Below are 22,930 nucleotides of genomic sequence, written 5' to 3' on the forward strand. Positions count from 1 at the left end.
ACTTGCATTCACTGTAACTTTATAACTTTTTACTCTTGTATCTGTTCGTTATCCATTGTTCACAGCAAATTATCCCCAAACCCAGTAATTGAAGAAAACACTTATGATGCCACAGCTTCATAGGGTGGACGTCCGAGTGTCCCAGAGCTCTGTCCTGCGCTCCAGGCCCCCTCCTCCTCTCAGCCACCGTGTGGACCCAGGCTGTGGTCCATCAAGGCTCCAGTGAGACTGCACCTGCTTCCAGAGCTCGGTCACCTGGCTGGGGGCAGCCCTGGGTTCCTCTAGGCCGTCGGCTGTCGGCTGCCTTGGGGTCCTTGTCCTACGTGCCTTTGCACAGCACAGGTCACGCCCCAGCAGCTGGCTTCATCACAGTGGGGGAGCAAGGCCAGAGAGCTGGGATCATACTCTGTTATAACCTCATCAGACGTCCTATCCGATTCTATCCGTCAGAGGCCAGCCCCCAGACGCAGCCAGCCTTCGGGGGAGGAGGTTGTGCAGCGGGGTCAAGACCAGGCGGTGGGACCCGGGGCACTGTCCCTACCACAAATGTGCCTTCAACGGGTGACTAGACTCTGAGAAATTCTGAGACAAACTGACAGCTTCCTTCTAGTTGGGGAAGGAAGGGGGTGCCACGCCCAGGGCCTGCTGACCTCAGGTACTTTGGTTCATCTCACCTCACGTCTTTCCTGGGGCAGGGGTTGTGACAGGCCCTGCTGTTGCCCCGCAGTACCCATTATTCCATTCCTCCCCAGCAGAAGAGTTCCTTATGGTCGCCCAGATGAGGACCACCTTCCACATCTTGTCCCTGGGCGTGGCCCTGTGCTGGGCTCTGCCCGGGGAGGGGATGGAAGCCCCTGGGAAGTGTGGCACCTGGCGGTCGGTCTCCTTAAGGGAGAGCTAGCTAGGGCTCCTTCCCTCTCCCCTCTTACCCTTCCTCTGTCCTTGTATTTGGAATGCACAGGCCATCATCTTAGCCCTGAGGTCAGATCCTACAGGGAAGGAAGATCTTCTGTTCCTAACGCCCTGAAGTATTATACCCACATCCTACTACCTTTTGGGACTTTCTGGGGCCAGTGAATAGTTATCTTATGCAAGCCACCGCCACTGCTGTCCCTGGCAGCCAGACCCAGTCCTAGCTAACTTGGAATTTAGTACTTAGAAGTGGGGGGCTACCTGCGATAGAAACAGAAATATGCGGGTTTGGGGGGAACTTGTTGCAAAAGGCCAGGGGGTAAATATTTTAGACCTCACGGGCCACCTAGGGTCTTGTCACAGATTTTTCCTTTATGTTTAAAGCTTTTTTTTTTAAAAATTTGTTCTTATTGAAGTTCGATTTGCCAACATATAGTGTAACACCCAGTGCTCATCCCATCATGTGCCCTCCTCAGTGCCCGTCACCCAGTCACCCCTTACGCTCACCCACCTCCCCTTCCAGGACCCTTTGTTTCCCAGAGTTAGGAGTCTCTCCTGGTTTGTCTTCCTTTATGTTTAAATGGCCTTTTAAAATGTAAAAGATGTCAGTCCTTTGAAAGATCACAACCATTCCTAGCTCAAGGACCAACAGAACACACAGTAGTGGGTTCAGGGGCTGGAGGGCTGGTTTCTGATCTGGGTTCTTGTCCATTAGGGATGGGCCAATGTTGGCCTCAGAGCCCACAGACCTTACTGGAGTCATGCTTTCTCATTATCTGCACTTTCTGAGTACTTCTCTTGTTTTCTTTATTGACTGGGAAATAATGCGCCTGATTATTAAACGTTACCTCTACCCTCAAGAGAGGCACAGAGGGCACTTTCATAAAAGATGCAAATGTAAAGAAATGGCCAAAAAAATACCTGCAATGATAGGTTATTAATATTTAAGTATTTACTCCAAAGGAGTAAAACTGTAGCACTCAGGAAAGAAGACAAAGAAATCAGCAACTCACGTTGTACTTTTAAAACTTTATAATGTTACTTGAAAATTCAACTGAAACCACTTTGTCATCTTGAAATTACACGAGTCATCACAATACTGCATTACCTTTCATTTCATGTGATTTATGATCCTGTGGTACCATTATGTTTACATCTTCCAAACCAATGATCATTTTCCCAATGAACGGATGTTGTAATTTTACTTAGTATATTTAGACCGACCAGAGTTCTATAAAATACTGTACTCAGAGTACAAAAATAAGTGCCTTTTGCACCTTCTTTAATACTGTTTTTAATCTCTGTCTCTCTTTTGGTACCTCAGCTAACTAACGTCACATAAATAAAGTCACTAATAACAAAAAAGGACAAGAAGCAAGAGATGGTTAAACACCTGGAAAAGAGAAATGCATGTTGCCAACAGTATTATTTTTGTTGGCAGGGAATAATGATACCTGGCTCTACTGCCGGCAGAAAAGTAGGAAAAAAAAAACTCATGAAGGAATAGAAACAAAATTATCAATAATCACATCAAACATTTAAACCCCTGATAACAATAGATTGATTTCAATACACTTATCTGCGGCTCTTATCCTACCATCCCCCAGATCTCTTAGGAATTACAGTGGAAAGTGCCAAATTTCAAAATAAAATGTACATCTGAATAGAACATGTATACTTCATTGCAGGTCATTTATTGCAAAACATATAGATGAGGCTTTTTAAAGAAGATTTTGAATTTTATAAACACGAGTATATTTAGAAAACAAAAAGAAAAGAAAAAAAAGAAAAAAACCCCCAAAATAGTTAATAACCAAAATGTGTTCAAGAGAACAGCCAAGCTTGAGTACCTGGTCTTTGACATCACGAATCAGCATGCGAACTTGTCAGTCGCGTGTTTTAAAGCTTCTGGACCTCTAACAAAAATCGTTCCTTCTTTTTTAAATTTTTTACACTGTCTTTTGTATTTCTCCTGGGGAACATACTTGAAGACTCATTTTACTTGAACAGCAGTAATAATAGGTGAAGAGTTAAAATGAATCTCTAAAAGGGCTTACGGTGTCCAGCTAGTATTTGGCAATAATAGTTGAATCTTAACATTTAGAACAGAGTTTGATTTCATGGTGGGGATTCTGACTAAGTGAAACGAGCTGCCAACTGGTGAACCTAAGTGCAATCATATTCAGTTTATAAAAACGCAGAATGGATCACCAGACCGTGTACCCCGCTGTGGAAATACGCGCACACCGCACACACGTTCATAGTTCCTGGCGTTAGAGAAGGTGCGTAGTGAATACAGAATGATCATACACCCTACGGGGAGAGCTTGTGGGTTTATAGCAATAGAAGATTAGGATGTGCTTAGTTCTTAATATTAGCGAAGAAAATAATGAAAGAGTAAGAAAAGAAGTACAGAAACAGGAAGATACCTGGCAGTATTATTTTCCATTAAGAAATATTTGGAACTTCATATGAGATCATCTGAGGATTTGGTTAAGTTCATGGGCAAGTGTAATGGGAGGGGAGAACAAGTGTCGGAGCAAATCTGCAAAACACGGAAGGGAAACGACAATGTGCCTTGTAAGATGAAGGTTTAGGTTGCGAGTCCTTTCTGGTGTGCGGTATGAGGGGCTTGGTTTGCGGAGGAAGCAAATCCTCTGAAGACCCTCCTCAGGCCCTGGCTCTCTGGGCCTCTGTCCCACGTGGCCCCAGGGTTGGGGGGCGCTCACTCTGTCCACTGAAAGCACAACTGGGGACCGAGAGCCCGGGGACTGGGAAGGACTATAGGACCAGGAAGGGGTTGTGTGTGGGGTCCCTGGACAGGCAGTGGCCGGAGGGTGACCACCAAGGAGAAGATGACACGTTCCTGTCTGTTCACTAGGCTCTCGCCCCCATCAGAAGGAAGTCATCGGGACCTTTTGCTTACTGGAGAGGAGACAGCCAGTTTTACAAGATTAAGAAAAGAAAAGAAAAGAAAAGAAGAAAAGAAAAGAAAAGAAAAGAAAGAAAAGAAAAGAAGAAGGAAAAGAATAGGAAAAAAGAAAAGAAAAGAAAATAAGGGAGCCATAAAGATGGGGTCATGGTACATTGTCTACATTCAGGTGCACTTGTGACACGAAGGCCCATGGTTCACAAGGGCAAAGCGGGCTGCCCAGCCAGTGGGGACGTGCCGTCACCCAGACAGCACTAAACCCAGAGTGGGGCTGATGTTCTCTGTGTATCCAAGAGCTTCCTGCTGGCAGCTGACTTTTTTTTAAAGGCCCGTTTCTTGGCATCTCCCCTCCCCTTAGACAAGGTAACACATGTGAAGAGAGGACGAGGCATCATAGTCTTTTTCTCGACTTCTCTCCCGAAATGAGAGAACGGTGAGAGAGGGAGAAGCGGGAGGGTTCTCAGTGTCATTCTGGGCACGGTTGAATGAACGGAGGCTGCTGGTTTCCCGAAGAATAAGTGAATTATTTTTCACTTCTAGACGGCTTACTCGTTTCTCTTCACTATTAGCTGAAGCTTCAGGTGTTCTCTCATCTTCTCTGCAAAGCTCAGGGCACCTGGGGACGCATAAAGCCCGCATCCTCCCCTAAATGAGTGTGCGTGTCCGAGGTATGCACTGCTGTCCCTCTTAAACGCACACATTCTACTCTGTAAGAAAAAGCTGGCTTTTAAAACGGACATTTTGGGAGCAACAGAATATCCTGTACCCATGTTTTTATTGAAGGAAATTTCTAAAAAAGTGTTTTACTCCATAAGTAAAGTGATAGGGCATGGGGGTCGGAAAGTCTCCTTTGACTTACTGTAGCAGGACTTGCTTTGCTTTGCTCTAATGTTGGCGAATATAAACATATATCCTGGTGGATGCATCCCGTTGTCTAAGGCTATGTTCTCGCAAAGCTCAAAGCATGTCTGGACATCACTGGGATGAAGTAAAATCTCGGCATCAGATTTGGCGGTGGGTTCAACGAAACACAGTAGATCATTATCGCACGTCAGGTAGGAATGTGGGTTGCCCTGTTTCTCTGTCTTTCCATGGTACATTCAAATTCCTAAATTATGCTATTAATATGAATATTTTCTTTCAACAGGATCACAAAGTTCACTAAAAGTGTCACAGTTGAAGCTTAGTTTCATCTCGAACAGATTGTATCTCTGGTACATAAATGCATCCGGAAGATATGTGAAAAAGTACCAGGTCTCCAGGTTGAGTTGCAGGTTACCTTTCATCTCCTGGGAATTTCTGTATGGATGCGAGGAGGGGATAATTCATATTATCTTGGGGGTCATTGTCCACGTTTAGTTGTAGGTTGCTTTTGGAACATCGTGGGTAGGCCTGGAGTCGCGCAGCAGTGATACATTTTATCAGACTTCGTAGCTTTGCATACAAGGACAATTTACTTGCAATACTTTCTTTACTGACCCTTATTCCTGAAAAAGGCACCCCGGAGAACCGCCCCGTCCCCCATGGATTCACATTGTGACCCTGTGAGCCAAGACTGAACTATAAAATAGTCATTGAAAAATAGCGTGAAAATGAATATACATCGGACGTTATTGGAGGTGATATTTATGGAAAACTAAGAAAAGTCTATGTGATTGGAAGAACGTATGTATTTTTTCTTTTCTTTTCTTTTTTTTTTTGTATTTTTTCTTTTAAACTTTTAAGTAAAACTAAAACTAATTTCCTGAGTAACTATTGTCAAGACATAGCTATAGTGTGATTTCCATCCATCATTAAAAAGTCAAAGAACTGTGGTTGCTTAGGAATTTCTCGAAGTCAATGTTTTCTTAACACGAGGTAGCTTTCTAGCAGCATTTTGGGTGCTTTTACCCAAACACGGTGTGGTTTGGCGTGATACCAGGTTTGGGTAGGGGTGGGACTTAAAGATGGTCTTTTAGTGATAGGAATGGGGTGGGAAGCAAGCACAGCAATTTGAGAATAGGCAGCATTTTTACAGGTAAGAAAATAAATGTCTCATCTCACAGCTGATTTTTAATTTTCACTAAGCTTTTCATCACCAAAATTTAGAAGCTCAATTCTAACTTACTAGATGCTTCTAAATTATTGGTTTGGGTATTCTGTTATCACTTGGTTGGTTGACTCATTTTATTTTTATTTTTATTTTTGGTCGGCTGACTCATTTGAATTTCCTCTATAAAGAGTCCCCCCCCCCCCCAGGAAGCAATAAAGTAAGAAATAACAACAAAAAAATAGATGTCGATGCACAAGAATTTCCAAAGTCCAAAAACATAAACATCACGCAAAATAAGCCTTTGGTTCCACACATGATTTTTAACAGTCCTATTTTTTGAAGTTTCAAACTCACTAGAGCTGTATAATGAGTTTGTGGAGCTCTGTAGTTGCTCTCCGTTACTTAATTTGGACGAAGTAAATACACACGGATGGCACAGTAGACACATTGATACTTCCTATGAATATGTTCTAATGGAATTCAGAATATTTTCTAGATCTTGCTAAAACCACTTCTACTCACTCGAATAAAATCAGTCCTTAGGAGGTTAGTGTACAAACACTTGTGTTTCCTTAAGCAAGGAGCGAGAGGGTGTTCCCATAGCAATTTTCTTGATACGTTGCTGTTTTTGTATATTTAGGTTTCTGTTCTTAGCCTTAAAAAAAATTATGATGATTTAATCTGGAATAATGCTTCTTTTTTCTCCTAAGAGATTCCCGTATTAACTAATTGTTCGTTCTGATTAAATTTAAACCTCCTCTGGATCAGACCTTCGACTTGGCACTGGCTGGACATGCAGAGCACTGTTTTCTATATTTGAAGATTTTTAAAGAACATTAAAACTTTCACTCTTGGAATCTGGAATGCTTTTTTGGACTAAGTAGGAACTTGCCTGCCCCAAGGTCATTACTCTTTCTGAGTATAAAAGCAGGTCTTGTGTGGGAATGTAGATTTGGACCTCAGAACTGCTGATGGGAGAATTTTTCACTTTCTCATTTAAAAATATTCGTTTGGTCCAAGAGTTATTTTGAAGCCAATGTGAATTATATTTGAGTTTGTACGTCTTATGAGATGAATCTTTGCAAAACTATGAGTTGGCTATCCGTTTTGACTTAGACAGATTTTTTTCTTGCATTTTTCTGTTTAATGAAAGTGAAATAAATTAAAGAAAACATTAAGGGTTGGCTGGAAATGGACAGACCGGAGCCGTTCCCAAAGTGAGCTGCACATTGAAATCACCCAAGATCTTGAAACACCGAGGCCGGGCTCCTGCCCCATGGTACCCTACCTAATGGGTGCCAGGCGTCATCTTGGCATGGCGCTCTGCAAGGTAGTCCAGCTGTTTCGAATGCGCAGCCAAGCCCGGGAACCACTGGCCTCCGGAGTACGAGGAGCAAAATGTAAAGCCAAAAGCACCGAACCTTTCAGAGTGCGAGCTGTGGCCTTGAGGTCTTTGATATCTGAATGGACTTAATGGAACTGAACAGTTACAAGGACTTGCAATGGTTATTGGAATTGAGCCGATTTTGACTAGAATCTGGGCTGAGGTTGAATCCCAGGAGTCCATTCAAGACAAATTTTTCTGTCTTTGGGTTTATGTTTCCCTTTGAGTCCTGTAGAATTTTACCAGGGCCAAGGGATCCCCCCGCCCCCCGGAAATTCTGGTACCATATGTCTTAAATCACGAATGAGACAGAAGCAGTAGTGATAGGTGTTTGGAGTTCAGACCTCGATTGTTTCTGTTTTGAACAAAAAGCAGTCATTTACAAGAATGGCAAGAAAGTAGTGCCTCTGCTCCCTCCAATCCCAGTTTTTGTAGCACCTACATCCCCAGGAGATGTTTCTGCAGAGAGGCCCTAAGCCCATGGGACTTTGGTCACTAACATCCTTGCTGGGAGTCTAAGAATCTGCTTCTAATCAGCAGTGGCAAGTTTAAGGTTTTCTGTGATGCTTTCAAGACCAAAGGACTCAGATATTGTAAAACCGTCTGACACTTGTTGAAAACAGAAGGAAGGGAAGGCAGAGGATTTCTTGGCAGATTTAATATAAGGGGTTAGACAGTCCAAGGCCAGCCCCAACTGTCTCTGAATGCTGGATGCTGGTCTGGGTGCTGCAAGAAGACCAAAGAAATGAGAGTAGATCTTCACGTCTCTGTTTGAAATGACTTTTCAACCCATTTGCTGAATAGGAAAAAGCATCCTAGGTGATAGTCTGTATATTTGATGTGCTATTTTTTTTTTTATGGCACGAGATACGAGCAAAATGAAACTGGTATGAAAACAAATCCATGTGGACGAGTCAAAATGTTTGAAATGAGAAGCCATTTTAAGTTGGGATGATTATTGTGTTGGAGGATCCTTGGGAAGGGTAGGTGCTCCAAGGAAGAAGAGGTGTGGGCTGATGAGCTTAATAAACAGGCTTGGATTCATTTTATCCTTATCTGTACCACATCACATTGATTTCCAGGAGGTCCCCAGGGGATGTGGGTGACAGGGCCTAGGACAGATAGAGGAGGTAGGATTTTGCACCTGAAGTGATGCTGGCCCCATCAAATCTTGGGCTGTCTTTCATAGGTTCTGACCTGAGATGGAGATGCCCATGCGGTGGGCAACGGGGTAGGCATTTCTGACAGCATCCTCCACCCTCCCCCTTCCTGTCTGTGACTTCGTGGATCACAAAAGCAGCTGTGAGCTGGGGTTAAGACTCTGCAGTTTACTTGCCTCCCTCTGTTGCTCCTGCCGGGCCAGGTCTGCTCAGCCCCCTGAACATTTGCTGGTTAAAAGATCTCTCTTCATGTCGACGCATGCCCACGTCACTCAGGAACCTGGGAGAAATAACTTTTGGGGGGCACTGGCTCTTAAGATTTCTGTCAGGCAAAAGGCTTCTTGACATCTCATTTCACCGGGAATATGTCCTCATGTCATGACTCTAGAATTAGCATAAGCTGCACAGTCTCAGGAAGGGCATCCCTTTAGAAAAAGTATGACTTGTGATCATAAGGAAACTCAGTGAGAGGTTTATTTCTTCTAGATAGAGTTTTGTGTGTCTTAAATTAAAAGAAAGATATCTTCAGAAGGCTCCATATCCATCCCCTCGGGCAGTCACTGCAAAAGTGGGGTAGACCTCATACGTCGTATATGCTAAGTCTTGTCCAAGGGTCACTGCTTGCTTGAGCTGGGCTGCAGACACAGGCGCCGTTGCGTTGGGGACAGCGTATCCTGGAGGAGGAGGCAGAGAAAACTTCATCGAAAGCCATTCACATTTGCTCCCTGTTGGCTTATTGTCTACTTTTTTGGAATTTGAAAACTTAACACCACTTCAGGCCAAAAGTCAATATGTACATCTTAAAAAGTGAACTCGGGACATAGAACCTAGACTCATTGACTAGGGGACAGACAGCGTTCCTCAAAGTGAGGTCAGCCACACGTGCCAGCACCACCGCATGCTTAGAAAATTGGAAACACTAGGAACGGAGTCCAAGAAACAGAAACTTAACAGGATGCCAAGTTGATTAAAGCTTGAGATTTTAGAACTTTTTCAGAGGCTCTCAGGGTTTATAAAGGAGGGGAGGCGATCGATGGGTTGGCAGGGCTGAGGGGTGGGGCTCTGGGGGTCGGCTTCTGTACCCGCACCCCCACCTAAATGAAATGTTGAAAACCATTGCCCTTTCCCAAGAAGGACCTAGAGGGCCTGGGTAGACCAGTAGGAAAAATATGGCAAGTTTCAGCGTGCTTCTACACAGCACCCTGAAAGCAGATACCTGGCCTGTTTCCATGTAGACCCTACTGTGAAGGGCAAGACCATTTTGCTTCACCACCAAGTTGGTGAGGTGTGAGGTGTTTTCAGATGATGCTCGTCTTCACCACCAGACAGCCAAGGGTCTGAGTGGTAAGGAGGGCATCAGGTGCGGTCACACTAGGATCACGTCTGCCTGATTGCCATTCACTTCTACAGGAAAGGGCATAATAAGTGCTATTATATAAATGCAGTTGTTTCCCTGTTAACGGTCAAAATTAAGCCATTTCTGACATGATCCAAAAAATATGAAGATGGCAAGAAAAAGAGGGAAATTTACTTAAGCAACAAATGGGGGACCTGATTAAAACAACAACAACAACAACAACAAACAATACAAAAAAAAAAAAACAAAAACCCTAGTCCATTTGGTTTATGTGCTGCGGCCGTCATCCCAACCCCAGACACATTGATTTCTTTCTGGTGGCTTCTCAGGAAGTGGTGGCAGGAAGCTGGCTGGACTATTTTTTTTTTTTTTAAATTAAATCCACTCCTTGGCTTGTGCACTTTGGCCAGTAATGCTGACTAATGCACTACTCAAGTTTGGTATGTTTTCCAAGGATATGAGAAATGTGCTACCAATTACTTTCATAATTTTGGAAATAGCGTTTCTAAGTAAGCGAGAAAGAAATACACATGTGTAAGAGGGGTGCGTGTGATTTTATCGTGGGGGGTTCTGAATTGTCTTCTTTCAGTTTGGCTACTTTCTTAAGTGCAAGAGTATTTGGATTCTCAACAGATTCTTCCCCCGGAGCCTATTATTCTTTGCTCGACTCCACAGCAACGTTACGAGAGAGGTTCTCAATTCCTTAGGCTTTCCCAAGACAATTCTCATGCCCCGGATATTTTTTTTTTTTACTTCTTGGAGGAGCAAACAAAAGTGAGGACAATATCAAACATTCGTAGGTGAAAGCAAATCCTTTCCAACGTGCAAGCGAACCGTAAAATTGTGACAGCGGCTCATGTGTTTTTATAGCACATTCGTGAGCTGTCTTTGGGTTGTAGCTTCCCGTGAGACAGGGGCTCCGGCTTCTCCAAGAACCAAGAAGCCTGGCCATGGGGTCCCTGCTAGACGGACATGTCAACACCCCGCTCTGTGGAAGGCCCAGGGGCCCTGCCCTTGGGTGTGACACCTGTCACCCTGGTAACCTCGCGGGGGTGCAGGGCCCAACTTCTCCACGTTCTACAGATCGAAACTGGAGTTGAGGTCGTGTCCGCATGTGACGTGTGGTTACTTGCCAGAATGGAAAACGTGTTTGCAGTTTTTGAGAAACCCAAGAAAACGAGAGTAAGGGCCTAGGTGTTCCGGATGGGGGGGGGGGGGTGGACACCGTGGCTGTCATGCCCGTGTGTGCCCAATACGGGCACCAGTGGATCGATCGAAGTGCCCCGTTTCGGGGTCCACTCAGATCTCTGAATTGGTCTAAAGGGAGGCAGGCCAACACAGCGACACGCCGGAGTGGCTGATTTCTCCCAAAGAAATGAGCTTTTCTTGCTAAAAAAGAATGGGGTTATTCAAACTAAAGGCTAAGGAAAAGTTTCCAAAACAAATCTCTTGTCCGGTCACTTTTAATCTCTAGAGGGTTCATTTTTTTTTTTTTTAAGTTATTAGCATTTATTGTAGGTACATAACAAATGGGGAAAAAAGTCTTTTAAAAGCAGCCCTGGGGGATCCCTGGGTGACTCAGCGGTTCAGCGCCTGCCTTTGGCCCAGGATCCTGGAGTCTGGGGATCGAGTCCCACGTCGGGCTCCGGGCATGGAGCCTGCTTCTCCCTCTGCCTGGGTCTCTCTCTCTCTCTCTCTCTCTCTGTCTATCATGAATAAATAAATAAAATCTTAAAAAAAAAAAGTGGCCCTGAAGGCATGTCCACCTACAGATGGGCTTTGCGCGAATAGCCTGCGCTCTAGGCCAAAATCATGGGATAGATAGATGAGAGCTGATCATCCACATACTGAAAGGCTCTCTCTGTCTCTGTCTCTGTCTCTCTCTGTGTCGCTCTCTCTCACACAGTTTTTGACTTAAAACAATTTAAGAGGGCGCCTGGGTGGCCCAGTGGTTGAGCGTCCTCCTTTGGCTCAGGGTGTGACCCGGTGACCCCAGGGCTCCCCACATGGAGCCTGCTTCTCCCGCTGCCTGTGTCTCTGCCTCTCTCTGTGTGTCTCTCATGAACAAATAAATAAAATCTTTAAAAAAAAAACAACATAAGAAAAATATGATGCACACACATTTCTTTTAGAAAGCAAAGCAATAAAAGTCAAGTTGAGTCAAAGATGAGAATTGTGCAGGGAGTCCAAGGACTCCTTAAAAGTCAATTGACCTTGGCCACATTCCTTAGTAAGCATTTAGGTAAACAACTGCTAACAGGTAGTTCCAAACTCCCTTACTAAAAGTTAAAAACTCAACCCACCCAGACGCAGAGACTGGCCCTTTCAAGGTCACGCAGCTGCTGGAGCAGAGCTGAGACTAGGCCCCCTTCTGTTCCCTGCTCACTCCTCTCATCTCCCATCTCCATGCTTCACTCATGTGGCAAGTGCTTTTGGTCACAGATGGTGTAAATCTGTATCATGGGTAGAGCTCAGAAACAGGTCCTGGAGGTCATGGTACCGAGGGAGGGTTTCCCAAACACTGTGGGCAGGGTGCCATCTGGGGCCCCACTTCCCCTACCTGGGAAGGCGGTGGCGGCGGCCGCGGTGGGGGCGTCGGCCCCGTCAGTGGGAATGCCCAGGGTCTGCAGGGTGTACTCCGCCGCGTAGGTCTTTGCTTCATCCACGTACGCACTTAGCTTCGGAGGCGTGAAGGGGTGGCTGGAAGGCACATGCAGGCATTACATTTGAGGTGCTGAGATGGGAGGAAACCTAAGGCGTTACTCGTGTGTTAAGATGAGCAGATGTTGGACTTTTATGTGGCTGGGTTGCATTCTCCTTGCATTTAAGACTTCCACATGTCTGTGCACAGAGGAGCATTCGTGACCAGCCCCAGGACACTAGCAGTGGATGGCACGTTCCTGGAACACACCTGCAACTCAACGCACAGGGGAAATAGGATGGTTCCTACAATGTGTAGGAATGCAGGCTGGGGGTGGTGATCCCCACCAACAGAGAGGATCTTTGATCCAAAAATGTAAGTGGCCGGGCGTGGTGTTGTTTATACAAAACGGCAACTCGACAAGGTTCAAACTAAACACCGACACAGATAAAAGAGTGGGCTATAGTTTTCATCCCTGTTCCATTTTATGTTGGCAGTTTTTTTATTTGTTGATAATACTACACACTCTTCATTGTGTGAAATCCGGGGCCCCCGAGATACCAGTTTCTCAGCTGGCATGGACACCCCAACTACACATCTCAACATTGGCGTTTAATGAAACACGGGCTAGTAGTACATGGAAATGTCTCTCTTATTGGATAGTGATAAGATACACTTAACTTCTAAGAAACTCTTATTCTAAAAAGCTTGAAGGATTAGCAATTTGGAGATGTTACCCACATTGTAGGATTCTGGTTGGCCAGGGCAGGAATGGTTATCTTGTATAAGAATAGTTGTCTCTGATCTTGTCCAATGGCCGAGTGCAGCTGATACACTGGCTGTCCCCAGTTGTTTTTCTGACAAATTTCTTCTAATATCTACAAGAGTAAAAAGAAGTGATTTCCCTTTCAAATGTCACATTTGCATTATTTCTCCAGCTTTCAGGGTCATAAACTCTGATCTTCAGTATTTAAGCTAATGTAAGAAAAATATAAAATGCCACATGTTTTAATGACTCATAAAATTTAAGATGAACTCAACTTGAACTCCATTTAAAATGTGATGTAGATTAATTCATAAAAATCATTTTCACACCATTTATTCTAATATGTTTTAGTTTAGTCCATTAGCTGTAACTTTTTTTACCAATAGTTTAAATTTATGATTTGTTTGATATATTTGTCCCATTAAAAGAAATGGACATTTTCAGCACCGTGTGGCTGGATTTCCTCATTACTACCCTCTACCCTTCTGTTTATAATGGTTTAGAGAAAATAACCTAAGAACATATTCTTACTTCATGTCATTTGCCATAGGATTTTAGCTTCACATTTTCATAAAAAAGATCGAGTTAAAAAGTTTAATGGTTACTACTTACTGACGAGCATTAATAGATGGATGTTGACAGCTGCAATGTCTTTGGCAAAATACCACTTCTGGCTAATTTTACAATGATCTGAATTTTAGAATCTTCCTGCGTGGTTTTTTTTTTCTGCCTTTATTACTACTCCAAACTGAATCTTATCTAAAGGCACCCATTTTTTTTTTCATCCTGAAGCCATTTTTGGTGGCCCACCCAGCCCTGATACTCCCATGAGTCAGAAGATTCAGGAAACTGTGCAAAACAGGGCATAAGTCTGAAAGGAAGAAGACTTTGGGACAGGACAGTGTTCCCCTGGGCTGAGTTGATGGAGCTTCTTATCTCAACTGTTCCGACACTAATCTGCAATGGCAGAGCATTTTCCAGCTTATTAAATTTGTAGATTGCTCCTATCTCCTCTACTGACCTTTATCAGCTAATCCTCTTGGTTTTGTAGCATCTCTTGCCATCTACAAAGCATTCCCAAAGGTCCCTGGGCTCTAGTAGACTGCTTTAGTTGGCAGACAGTCTACCTGCCTGTTGGGCAGGGCTCAAGGAGGACAGACTCTTAACTCCTGACTCTGCTGGGTACCCTTGTCTTGCTGCTCTAGTTGGACATTCATGACTCCCCCATGGCATTGTTAAGGTTCCATATGCATTGGTTGGGGTTGTTGGCACAGCCTTCAAGTTCTAAGCTGTGCTTGTAGAGATTCAGAGACAAATTAATTGAAGAACCTTTTCAGCAGTTGAGAGAGGTGGTTACTTACCTATCACTATAAACCATGACCAATTTCTAACCTGGGTTTAATATAAGAAGCAGAGATGATTCCTCACACTATGGCAGCTCTTTGAACTATTCTATGGAATATATAATAATAATTATTTTTTAATTTCTTAAAAGATTTCTAAGTATTCTAGGTCCTTAACAAGGTTCTTTATTTTGCATTTTAACCCAAGATAGACTAGATGACAAGCTTTTGTGTTTTCTGAGCAAAGCGCCACCAGGACACTTACTAGAGTTTATAATGATGATCTTTTTATGTGTCTCTGTCCTCTCCCTGGATCGCCATATGATTTTTCCTGGCAAAGATTGCATTATATTCCCTTTTCCATGCCCAGTACCCAACACAATACTTGGTGCATGATGGATGCCCAAGAAATGGCTTTTGAACAAACAAGTGATTGCCGTTTACCACTCTGCTAGGCTTCCTTACTTTTAATTGCCTGGGTAGGGTGAGCAGAAACCTTAGATGAACTCATTTGTATGCATAAGAGAGCCATTGATCCTACAAAAATAATACTCACAATGAGCTTTTAGAAAGCCATGTTTCCTACTTGATTGCGATCATAAGGCTACCTCCATACATTTGGGGCTTGTGTTTTTGGGCCTGGAATAGGGACATTGCCTTGAGAGTCCTTAAACCGTGCCTCAGAATGACTGGGTAAGATTTCTTCAGCCAGCATCTCTACAGAGAGCCTGGCATGTACTGCACACCCATAGGGAAGAGGCTAAGCGTTAACAGAGATCCTGTTTTATTTTATTTTTAACCCTGTTATTCACTTTCCACCCTGGAATAGCTTTTATAACTCCTAATTTTCCAATAATAAAAACCACAGCTTCATGCAGAAACATGGAAACTTGGAGCTGGGGAATGAAAGCATTAGAACTTCACCATCATGTCCCTGCCTAAATTGTAATCATTGTAGGAGACCTGATTTGATATGAGTGATGGCATTTCACAGTTAATACAAGCAATAATAACACCATGGATAGTAAGGTGTCCTCTCTTTTTAAACACAAATAAAAGATATCCTCAGGGTCTATATGTTCCCTGTCATGAAGATCCTTCATTAACCAAATGATACACAGTATGCATTTATTTTGAATTAGGGTCTTTGCATCTTTTTTTTTTTTTCATTTAAGGTATTGGTTGATAATTCCTAATTGCTCTCAGGATCTTCACATTCCAGTTGTTCAGATTATTTAGGGTGTCAAACTTCATTTTTAAGAAAGAGGGTGATGGAACAGTGGCACTTAACAGCCAGCATTCTCTCAGTGTACGTTATGTTGATTGGCCACTTTATTTAACAAAACCAAAGGCAATAGCCTAAGTTTGGATCAAATCAAATCATTTGATGAAAGGTGGATGATGTTGGTCTTTGGCTTAACTTAAGGAAACTATCTCTAGAATAGTATTACCTACCTGGGGAGCAAGTTTAATTCCTTGGGGTTTTAAAGTGACAGGATTCATTGGGGTGAGCTCCATCCCAGGTAAAAGGTCATAGAGTTTGTCTTCTCTCTTGTCTCCCTTGACCTGGTATCCACGACCCAGGCCTGTATAGGCCAAATAGCCACGGCCGGCCAGTCCTCTCACTCCCGCGGCCCCTACAGGTACATTCATGTAAATTTCTAGGAACGTAAGAAGGCATTAAACTGAATCAAACCACCAGAAAATCACCCTGAATCTTACTGTAATGGAAAAGTTAGCCCAAGTCACATTGATCATTGCCCTGAAGATGCATAGAAAACTCTAGGGTTTTAATGAAATGAAACTCAACATAATGTAGGGTTCACCATAGGTGTCTTGCATTTTTTTTAACTGTCTGTGGAAGAAAGCCATCCCCTCAAAGCTATCAATAAGTACATGAGCAACTTTAAAACTTTGGCACAGAACAAAATTTTGCAATTTCTGTCTTTGGTTGACCTTTTGTTGACATTTCTCTACAGACTCATGAACGTTGGGAAGGTATTTAAACATCCCAGGATGGTATGGCCACATGTATTAAAATAAGTCTTGCATTTTTATTATTGATCAGTAAATCAGAAATGAATTCTAGCTTCCTCAATAATTCCATCCCCAGTGATCAGTTGGGAAACATTTGAACATTTAGAAAATGTGTTTATAGGTTTGCTATTTTCTGTTTCACGTTCAGACAATGTGAGGCTTAAATTTCCATTGAGTTTCATTAATAGATTCCTTTTGATTTTTTGTTTTACCATGTTGCTACTTTGATTTCCTATTAGTGGTGTAAAGTGATAAAAAAATTAAATTGATTACCCATGAATATCATTCATTGATTCCTTTCTGGTTATAAAATATTTTTTCCCTTGGAGTGGAGTTTGTTTTTTTCCTACATTACAACTGGTTGACAATTTATATTTAACGTATGAATTATTTAATAATATGATTTCAGAATATAAATGCAGAATATGTTAATGATATAATTTGCCATGACAAAGATAGGTTATCCTAGAGGAAAACCTGATGATTTCTTTTGCATTATAATTTTGAGTGGAATGATTTTATTATGATTATGGAACTTATAGAGATCCTAGGTTGGTCTATTCGGTTTTCCTGAAAAATAGTAAAACACAGTAAGATAATTGTTTTCCCAGTAATCTGGACATGCACCTTTGCTTCTAAGTAAAACCCAAGGATAGAGTTAAATACACAGTTTGTTGTCAAATTGCCCAGAATGGTGTCAAACTTGAAGATAGAACTGGGATTCTTTTGGCATTAACTCTGTCCTAGCAGAACCATTCTGAAGAATCCCATTAGTCAGAGACAAACTAGTTTATTGGAAATAAAGAAATGCTCTCCTTATTGTCTATATTGAACTGAGCTGAGGAACTTCTTGAACATTAGGAATTTTTGTAGGATTACATAGGAAAGATGTATTGCTAGGTAGTTGGTCTTTTTTCCATTTGGACGTTACTATCTAGTTCCTCATAGCCTGGAGAAATAGGTTGATTTCTCAATAGTGTGGCTTTTTAGAAGGCATAGCATGCATTTCCTAGGGGAGGTCAGATGAGAGTATCTCAAATATCTGTTAGAATATGTTTCCGATAATCTGTGATTTATGTATGAATATGATGCCACTGAGTTAACATCAAATACACACATGCCTTGACATGTTTTTGCGATTTGAGATAATTGGTTTCCATTGGACCACCCTGCTCTCACTTGGAAGTTTTCTAATGAGTCGCATATGACTGCAATATGGTGCTCCAATGCAAGGGAGAAGCTAACTACTTGGTCTGCACAAATTTTTCAGGTCTGTGTAAGATCAAATGTATGCATTAGACTCAGTTCTGCTAGGTTCTGACCAAGTTTTTCTCAATAACCAGTTGTAATGTGAAAAAGATTTTTTATGGAAGAGCAACTATTGATAAAATAACACTTGATTTTTCATAAGCAATTTCCCAGTCCCTTTCTCCCAGTGGGCCTATCCAATTTGTCTAAGGCTATTGCAGTACAAATCATTTGAAATTGTAGAGTTATTCTAGGGTGAGAGCTGATGAGCGTTACCTCTCACAGAAGGAGCTCGGATGATGGCCCTGTTGCCAAGGTGTCCTTTGGTGGCTGGGAAATGAAGGCTGGGAATTGCTGTATAGGCCTGAGGAGCATAGAAGACAGGAGCTCCAAGGTAGGTCGTGGTGGGATCATAAACATGGCCCAAAGAGTAGGTGTACTCTCCTTGCAGCATGCTGCCTCTTCCGCCCGTGCCTCGGGTGTACCTAACATAACTGTCTTTGTCTACTGGCTTGGCTAGGGTCACTTCAATGGGGGAACCATCCAGCATCTGTCATAGAGAACAAAGAAGAAGCAACATGAGAAGATATGAAGACAACCAAGTGTGGCTGGTCTCTTGAGTCAGTCAATTTGTTGTTCTGTTCACTGACTGTGTCACTTATATGTATCCTGTCTCTTCATAGGTTCACATTTGTGTGCCAGTTGAGTTTTCCTGAGTGGTTTTGTTGGGAAATTGCATGTAATATGCAACAGGTTTGAGAGTAACAAATTGGCCACTTTCCACTGATGTACAAGGTTATAAATTATGTGATAGTCACTGTGACAGGACATTATGTGATATTTTTATGTGATACATATTTTAAGTTACATATTATAAAATTCTAAGAAATTTTAGGTTAATAATTGGTGGAATATAATGTCTACTACATAGTATAGCACAATGAAGGCAGAAGGGAACACTACGAAAATCTTACCGATTGTGAACACCATGGCATGGCTAGCTGCATCAGGTCTCTCTGGCCACCAGCCCACTAAAGGGTTTACTCCTTAAAGCAGCCATATTATAGGTAAGTTTTTATTGGAAGAGAAGAGAGGCTTAAAAGTGGGGCCCTATTTAAGAAGTGGAATCAAGGAGGCTACCGTGTTGTTCCCCACAGGTACCCGTGAAGCGACATTTCGATCTGAACAGCTGGGAACTGGCAGGGATGGTAGGGGCAGTACTGCAATTTCTCAAGTCATGCACGTCTTAAAACTTGTCCTAAAGAATTATCAGAGATGTTTTTTTCTGATGAAAGTTTTTGACATTTTGAAAAAGTAGATCCAGATACTGAAGATAATGGCTGTGTGTAGAGCTACACACGTAACCCACTTTTCCGTATTGCTTGCATACACCGGAGACAAGAGGGCTCTCAACAAGTGCTTGATGGATTGGGGTAATTCTTATCGATGGGACACAGTATTGTGAGGAAGCATTTGTAGCATCTTATGAATAAGACTATCATAAGCCTCTGTTTTTATAAAGGAAAAATAATATAAAGAAAAAAAATAATATGAAGCGTCCCCTCAAGAATTCCCTTTCACGACAGCTCGCCATTTTGTGAGTGCTTTGGTGGTTCTGTGATCATTGAAGTCTGCTGGACAAAGTTGTGCTTTCTGGTTGTCCTGACCATTTTGATTAGCCTTGGAGCATCATATTCCTAGTTTTACATATCTGCCTTTTTTTTTGGGAGCAGGAGCCATATCAGAGATGTTGGGTGGAGTACACTGAGAGAGAGAATCCTGATGATATTCAACCATGTCACACTGGCCTTGATGTAATCAGAAGAAACAAACCTAAGTATCCAAAGGAATGGAGTGCTCTTAGATAGAATTTTTTTTTTCTTCAGTCCTGTCTTAAAGAAGGTCAGAGACCCAAACAGGTCTCTGCTTCTAGGCACTCCCATATCAAGAGACATTTTTAATGGAGTGATTCTTTACTGCAAAGTCAGATTCCATATAATAGATTTAGTCTTGCCTTCATCTGCCTCTGTAATAGTGTTTTATTTTATTTTTAAAAATATTTTACTTATTTATTCATGAGAGATACAGAGAGAGAGGCAGAGACACAGGCAGAGGGAGAAGCAGGATCCCTGAGGGACGCCTGACACGGGACTTGATCCCAAGACCCCGGGATCACGACCTGAGCTGAGGGAAGATGCTCAACCACTGAACCACTCAGGTGTCCCTGTAATAGTGTTATAAACTCAGTTTTGATTTTTGTTATTCGGTCTAGATGTTTCAAGAGCTAGGACAATATCTTATTAATCAGGATATTCCCAAGCCCAGCAAAATTCCTTGCACATCACAGACATCCACAAGTATTTCTGGAATAGATGAACAATCAAATGCAAAGCTCAGTTCATCACTTTTCTCTCTAAATAGGTTTCCTATCCTGGCTTCCCTGCCCCTATCATCCTGGTCTCCCATATTGAAAACTGATGACTCTTGCTCATTCCAACATCCGATCAATTCCTGGCATTTTGAGGCTCCCCCAGAGCCCTCTCCTATTTCCTTGTTCAAACCCTATTTCCTCCCATTTGGGTGACTGTAATAGTTTTTCAAATAGTTCCAATATCACTGCTTTCCAACTCCATAAAATTGCATCTCTTAGGACATTCATTTCCTTAAATTCTAAATTCATTTCCTTAAATTCTAAGTGTGATCATTACTCTATTGCACAAAAAGCTTCAGAGTCTCACCTTGTCTCATAAGTTAACTATTTATATGCATATGTATATAGACTTAAAGCTTGCTTCATTCCTAGGCAAACTTACTTTTGACATACCACATTGTAGTTAAATATAATTATGGTATATATTTTAAAATACATATTTAACCTCGTAATATATATACATCACTATAAAACTAGCTATAAAAATTGGGGGCAATTTGTATTTTCTCCATTGTGATTATTTCAAGGTGACTATTTAGCAATTTAATTTATGGTAATTATTTTAGTATTTATTTATTTATTTATTTATTTATTTATTTATATTTTAGCATTTAATTTATGACTAACTCTTACTTCTCAGCAATCATCATGCATCCTCAAGAATGTTTTCTTTTTTAAGATTTTATTTATTTATTGAGAGAGAGAGTGCACACGAGTCAGGGGAGAGGCAGAGGGAGAAGCAGACTCCCCGTTGAGCAGGGAGTCCGACACAGGGATTGATCCCAAGGCTCTGAGATCATGACCGGAGCTGAAGGCAGATGCTTAATCTACTGAGCCACCCAGGCACCCTGTAGGATTGTTTTCAAATCCAGAAATTAACCTACAAATTGTTTGCAAGGTCATAAAAGTTTTATGATACTAAATATAATCATCAATAAAGATGAACTGATGTTTTGATTCACAGACACGTACTTAAATTTGCATTCATTTTTGCTTTACAGTTTTCTTTTTGTGTTCTGGAGTCAGTATTTTTTTTCCCCTCCAGGACTCAAACATATGTACGGCCCTCAGATTGGCCCCTAAGCCCAGCCTCCACACCGTGACTGAAGGATTTACTCTGGGAGATGCTCCCTTAGCCCAGGGCGTCCTTCGGCCAAAGATCCCTACTTCTCACAAGGAGACCTGCTCTACACAGTCCTCTCCCCACCAGGTTTCCTGTTGCTTCTGTCCCTTGTCGCCTTGACTCCGGTAGTGCTATGAGCTTTGGCTTCTCCACTGTCTCGATTCCCTTCCCTACACTCACCCTTCTGCACTTGGTCCCCTCTCCACCTGTATGCTGTTAGGACTAACTGCAAAACCCAACAGGCAACATGGTCCTACGTGCATGATGGTCTAACATCTAATTGTTGTGCTTTCACTCTTCCTCAGTCACTTCTTGCTCTTTCCAAATTCCATGCCTCTGAGACTCCCTCCATTTCTGTAATTTTTCCTTTGGGAATTTTGCCCAGTGTTTATGGCTTCTCGTGGATACTATCTTCAGATCTCCATGAAGATTTTCTGATTCCTTATGGCTTGCTCCTCCTTCCTTTGGACTTTCTGACCACTTTTTATGTATGGATATATTTATATATGGATATATTTTATGTATGGATATATTTTATTTTTCTGACCACTTTTTATGTATGCATATATTTATGTATGGATATATTTTATGAATATATATTTGATACATATGAATATGAATATGTATTTGATATATTTTATGAAACTTAGTTGACTCAACTATGAAAGATGTTTGTGTTCTCATCTTATTTCTCTGCAGACTTCTAGCCTGTTGACAAGTGTCTTTGTTTTTTTTTTTTTTGTATCCCAGACATTATTTCATAAGACAAGTGGTCTATAGAAGGGATTTCATGTTGGTTGCATTGATAAGTAAATATGATACTAGTTTCTATGTACACATCAGGAGAAAGGATTTTAGAAGTTCCCAGACCCCACTCTTGGCAAGAGGAAAAGATCCAGAGCCTTACAAAGTAGGGAGAGCAAACTCTAAGGACAGAATGACAACAGAATTGACCTGTTTTCTGGTCATCAGCCTCCGAAATACTGCATTAACGAGGTGGTAATCTCATAAAGTACGAGAGAAAGCTGGACCTGAGAAGAACATCCTTGAAATAATGTCCTCCAGCCCCCTACTTTGTAAAGAAATTTAGGGCTTGTGACTTGTTCAAATCACCCCAAAATTAGAGCTAGAGCGAAACACAGGTGCCACATCTCCACTGTGTTTTCGATACTTCTGTTCATCTTCAATGGACCTGGGCAGCCTTGTCAGAGGTGGAGAAAGCCTGAGTGACACACTTACAGGATCGTTCTTTTGAATAAAATTTCTGCACCACACTTGGGTGAGTGTGTGTGTGTGTGTGGGGGGGGGAGGGTTGTCCTACATTACCTTCCCATTTAAAGCTTTCATAGCCTCAACAGCATCTTCTCGATTACTGAAGTGCACAAAAGCATAGTCTCGGATCTTCTTTACCCTTTCCACAGCACCTGGAAACAGAAAGTTGGCCCCATTAGCAAACCGTAGAGAGCCCAGGGAATGATACACATTAGCATTTTGCTTCCAGGAGTATTTGATTTTTTTTTTCTTTTTGGAGACTCATTATTTAGGTCAAAATCTCATCGAGAAT

The 22,930-nt window shown here is 42.1% G+C and overlaps 1 protein-coding gene across 2 annotated transcripts in view; it reads right to left on the reverse strand.

Annotated features, from left to right (window-relative positions):
- Positions 1-1,926: 1,926 nt before the first annotated feature.
- Positions 1,927-22,930, reverse strand: part of A1CF (APOBEC1 complementation factor) — an 82,688-nt gene continuing 61,684 nt past the window's right edge. Inside the window, exons 7-12 of one of the 2 annotated variants that reach the window (XM_072803727.1) lie at positions 22,693-22,790; positions 18,089-18,362; positions 15,983-16,164; positions 13,160-13,296; positions 12,338-12,477; positions 1,927-9,094 (exon numbers count right to left, since the gene is read on the reverse strand). In XM_072803727.1, coding sequence (XP_072659828.1) covers positions 8,946-9,094; positions 12,338-12,477; positions 13,160-13,296; positions 15,983-16,164; positions 18,089-18,362; positions 22,693-22,790 — 980 coding nt within the window. In that variant the 3' untranslated portion in view covers positions 1,927-8,945. Of the gene's footprint in view, positions 9,095-12,337; positions 12,478-13,159; positions 13,297-15,982; positions 16,189-18,088; positions 18,363-22,692; positions 22,791-22,930 lie in introns of both variants that reach the window. The other variant, XM_072803726.1, reaches the window with a different exon arrangement.

Source organism: Canis lupus, chromosome 27, assembly GCF_048164855.1.
Source record: "Canis lupus baileyi chromosome 27, mCanLup2.hap1, whole genome shotgun sequence".
In the NCBI taxonomy this organism is placed as follows: domain Eukaryota; kingdom Metazoa; phylum Chordata; class Mammalia; order Carnivora; family Canidae; genus Canis; species Canis lupus.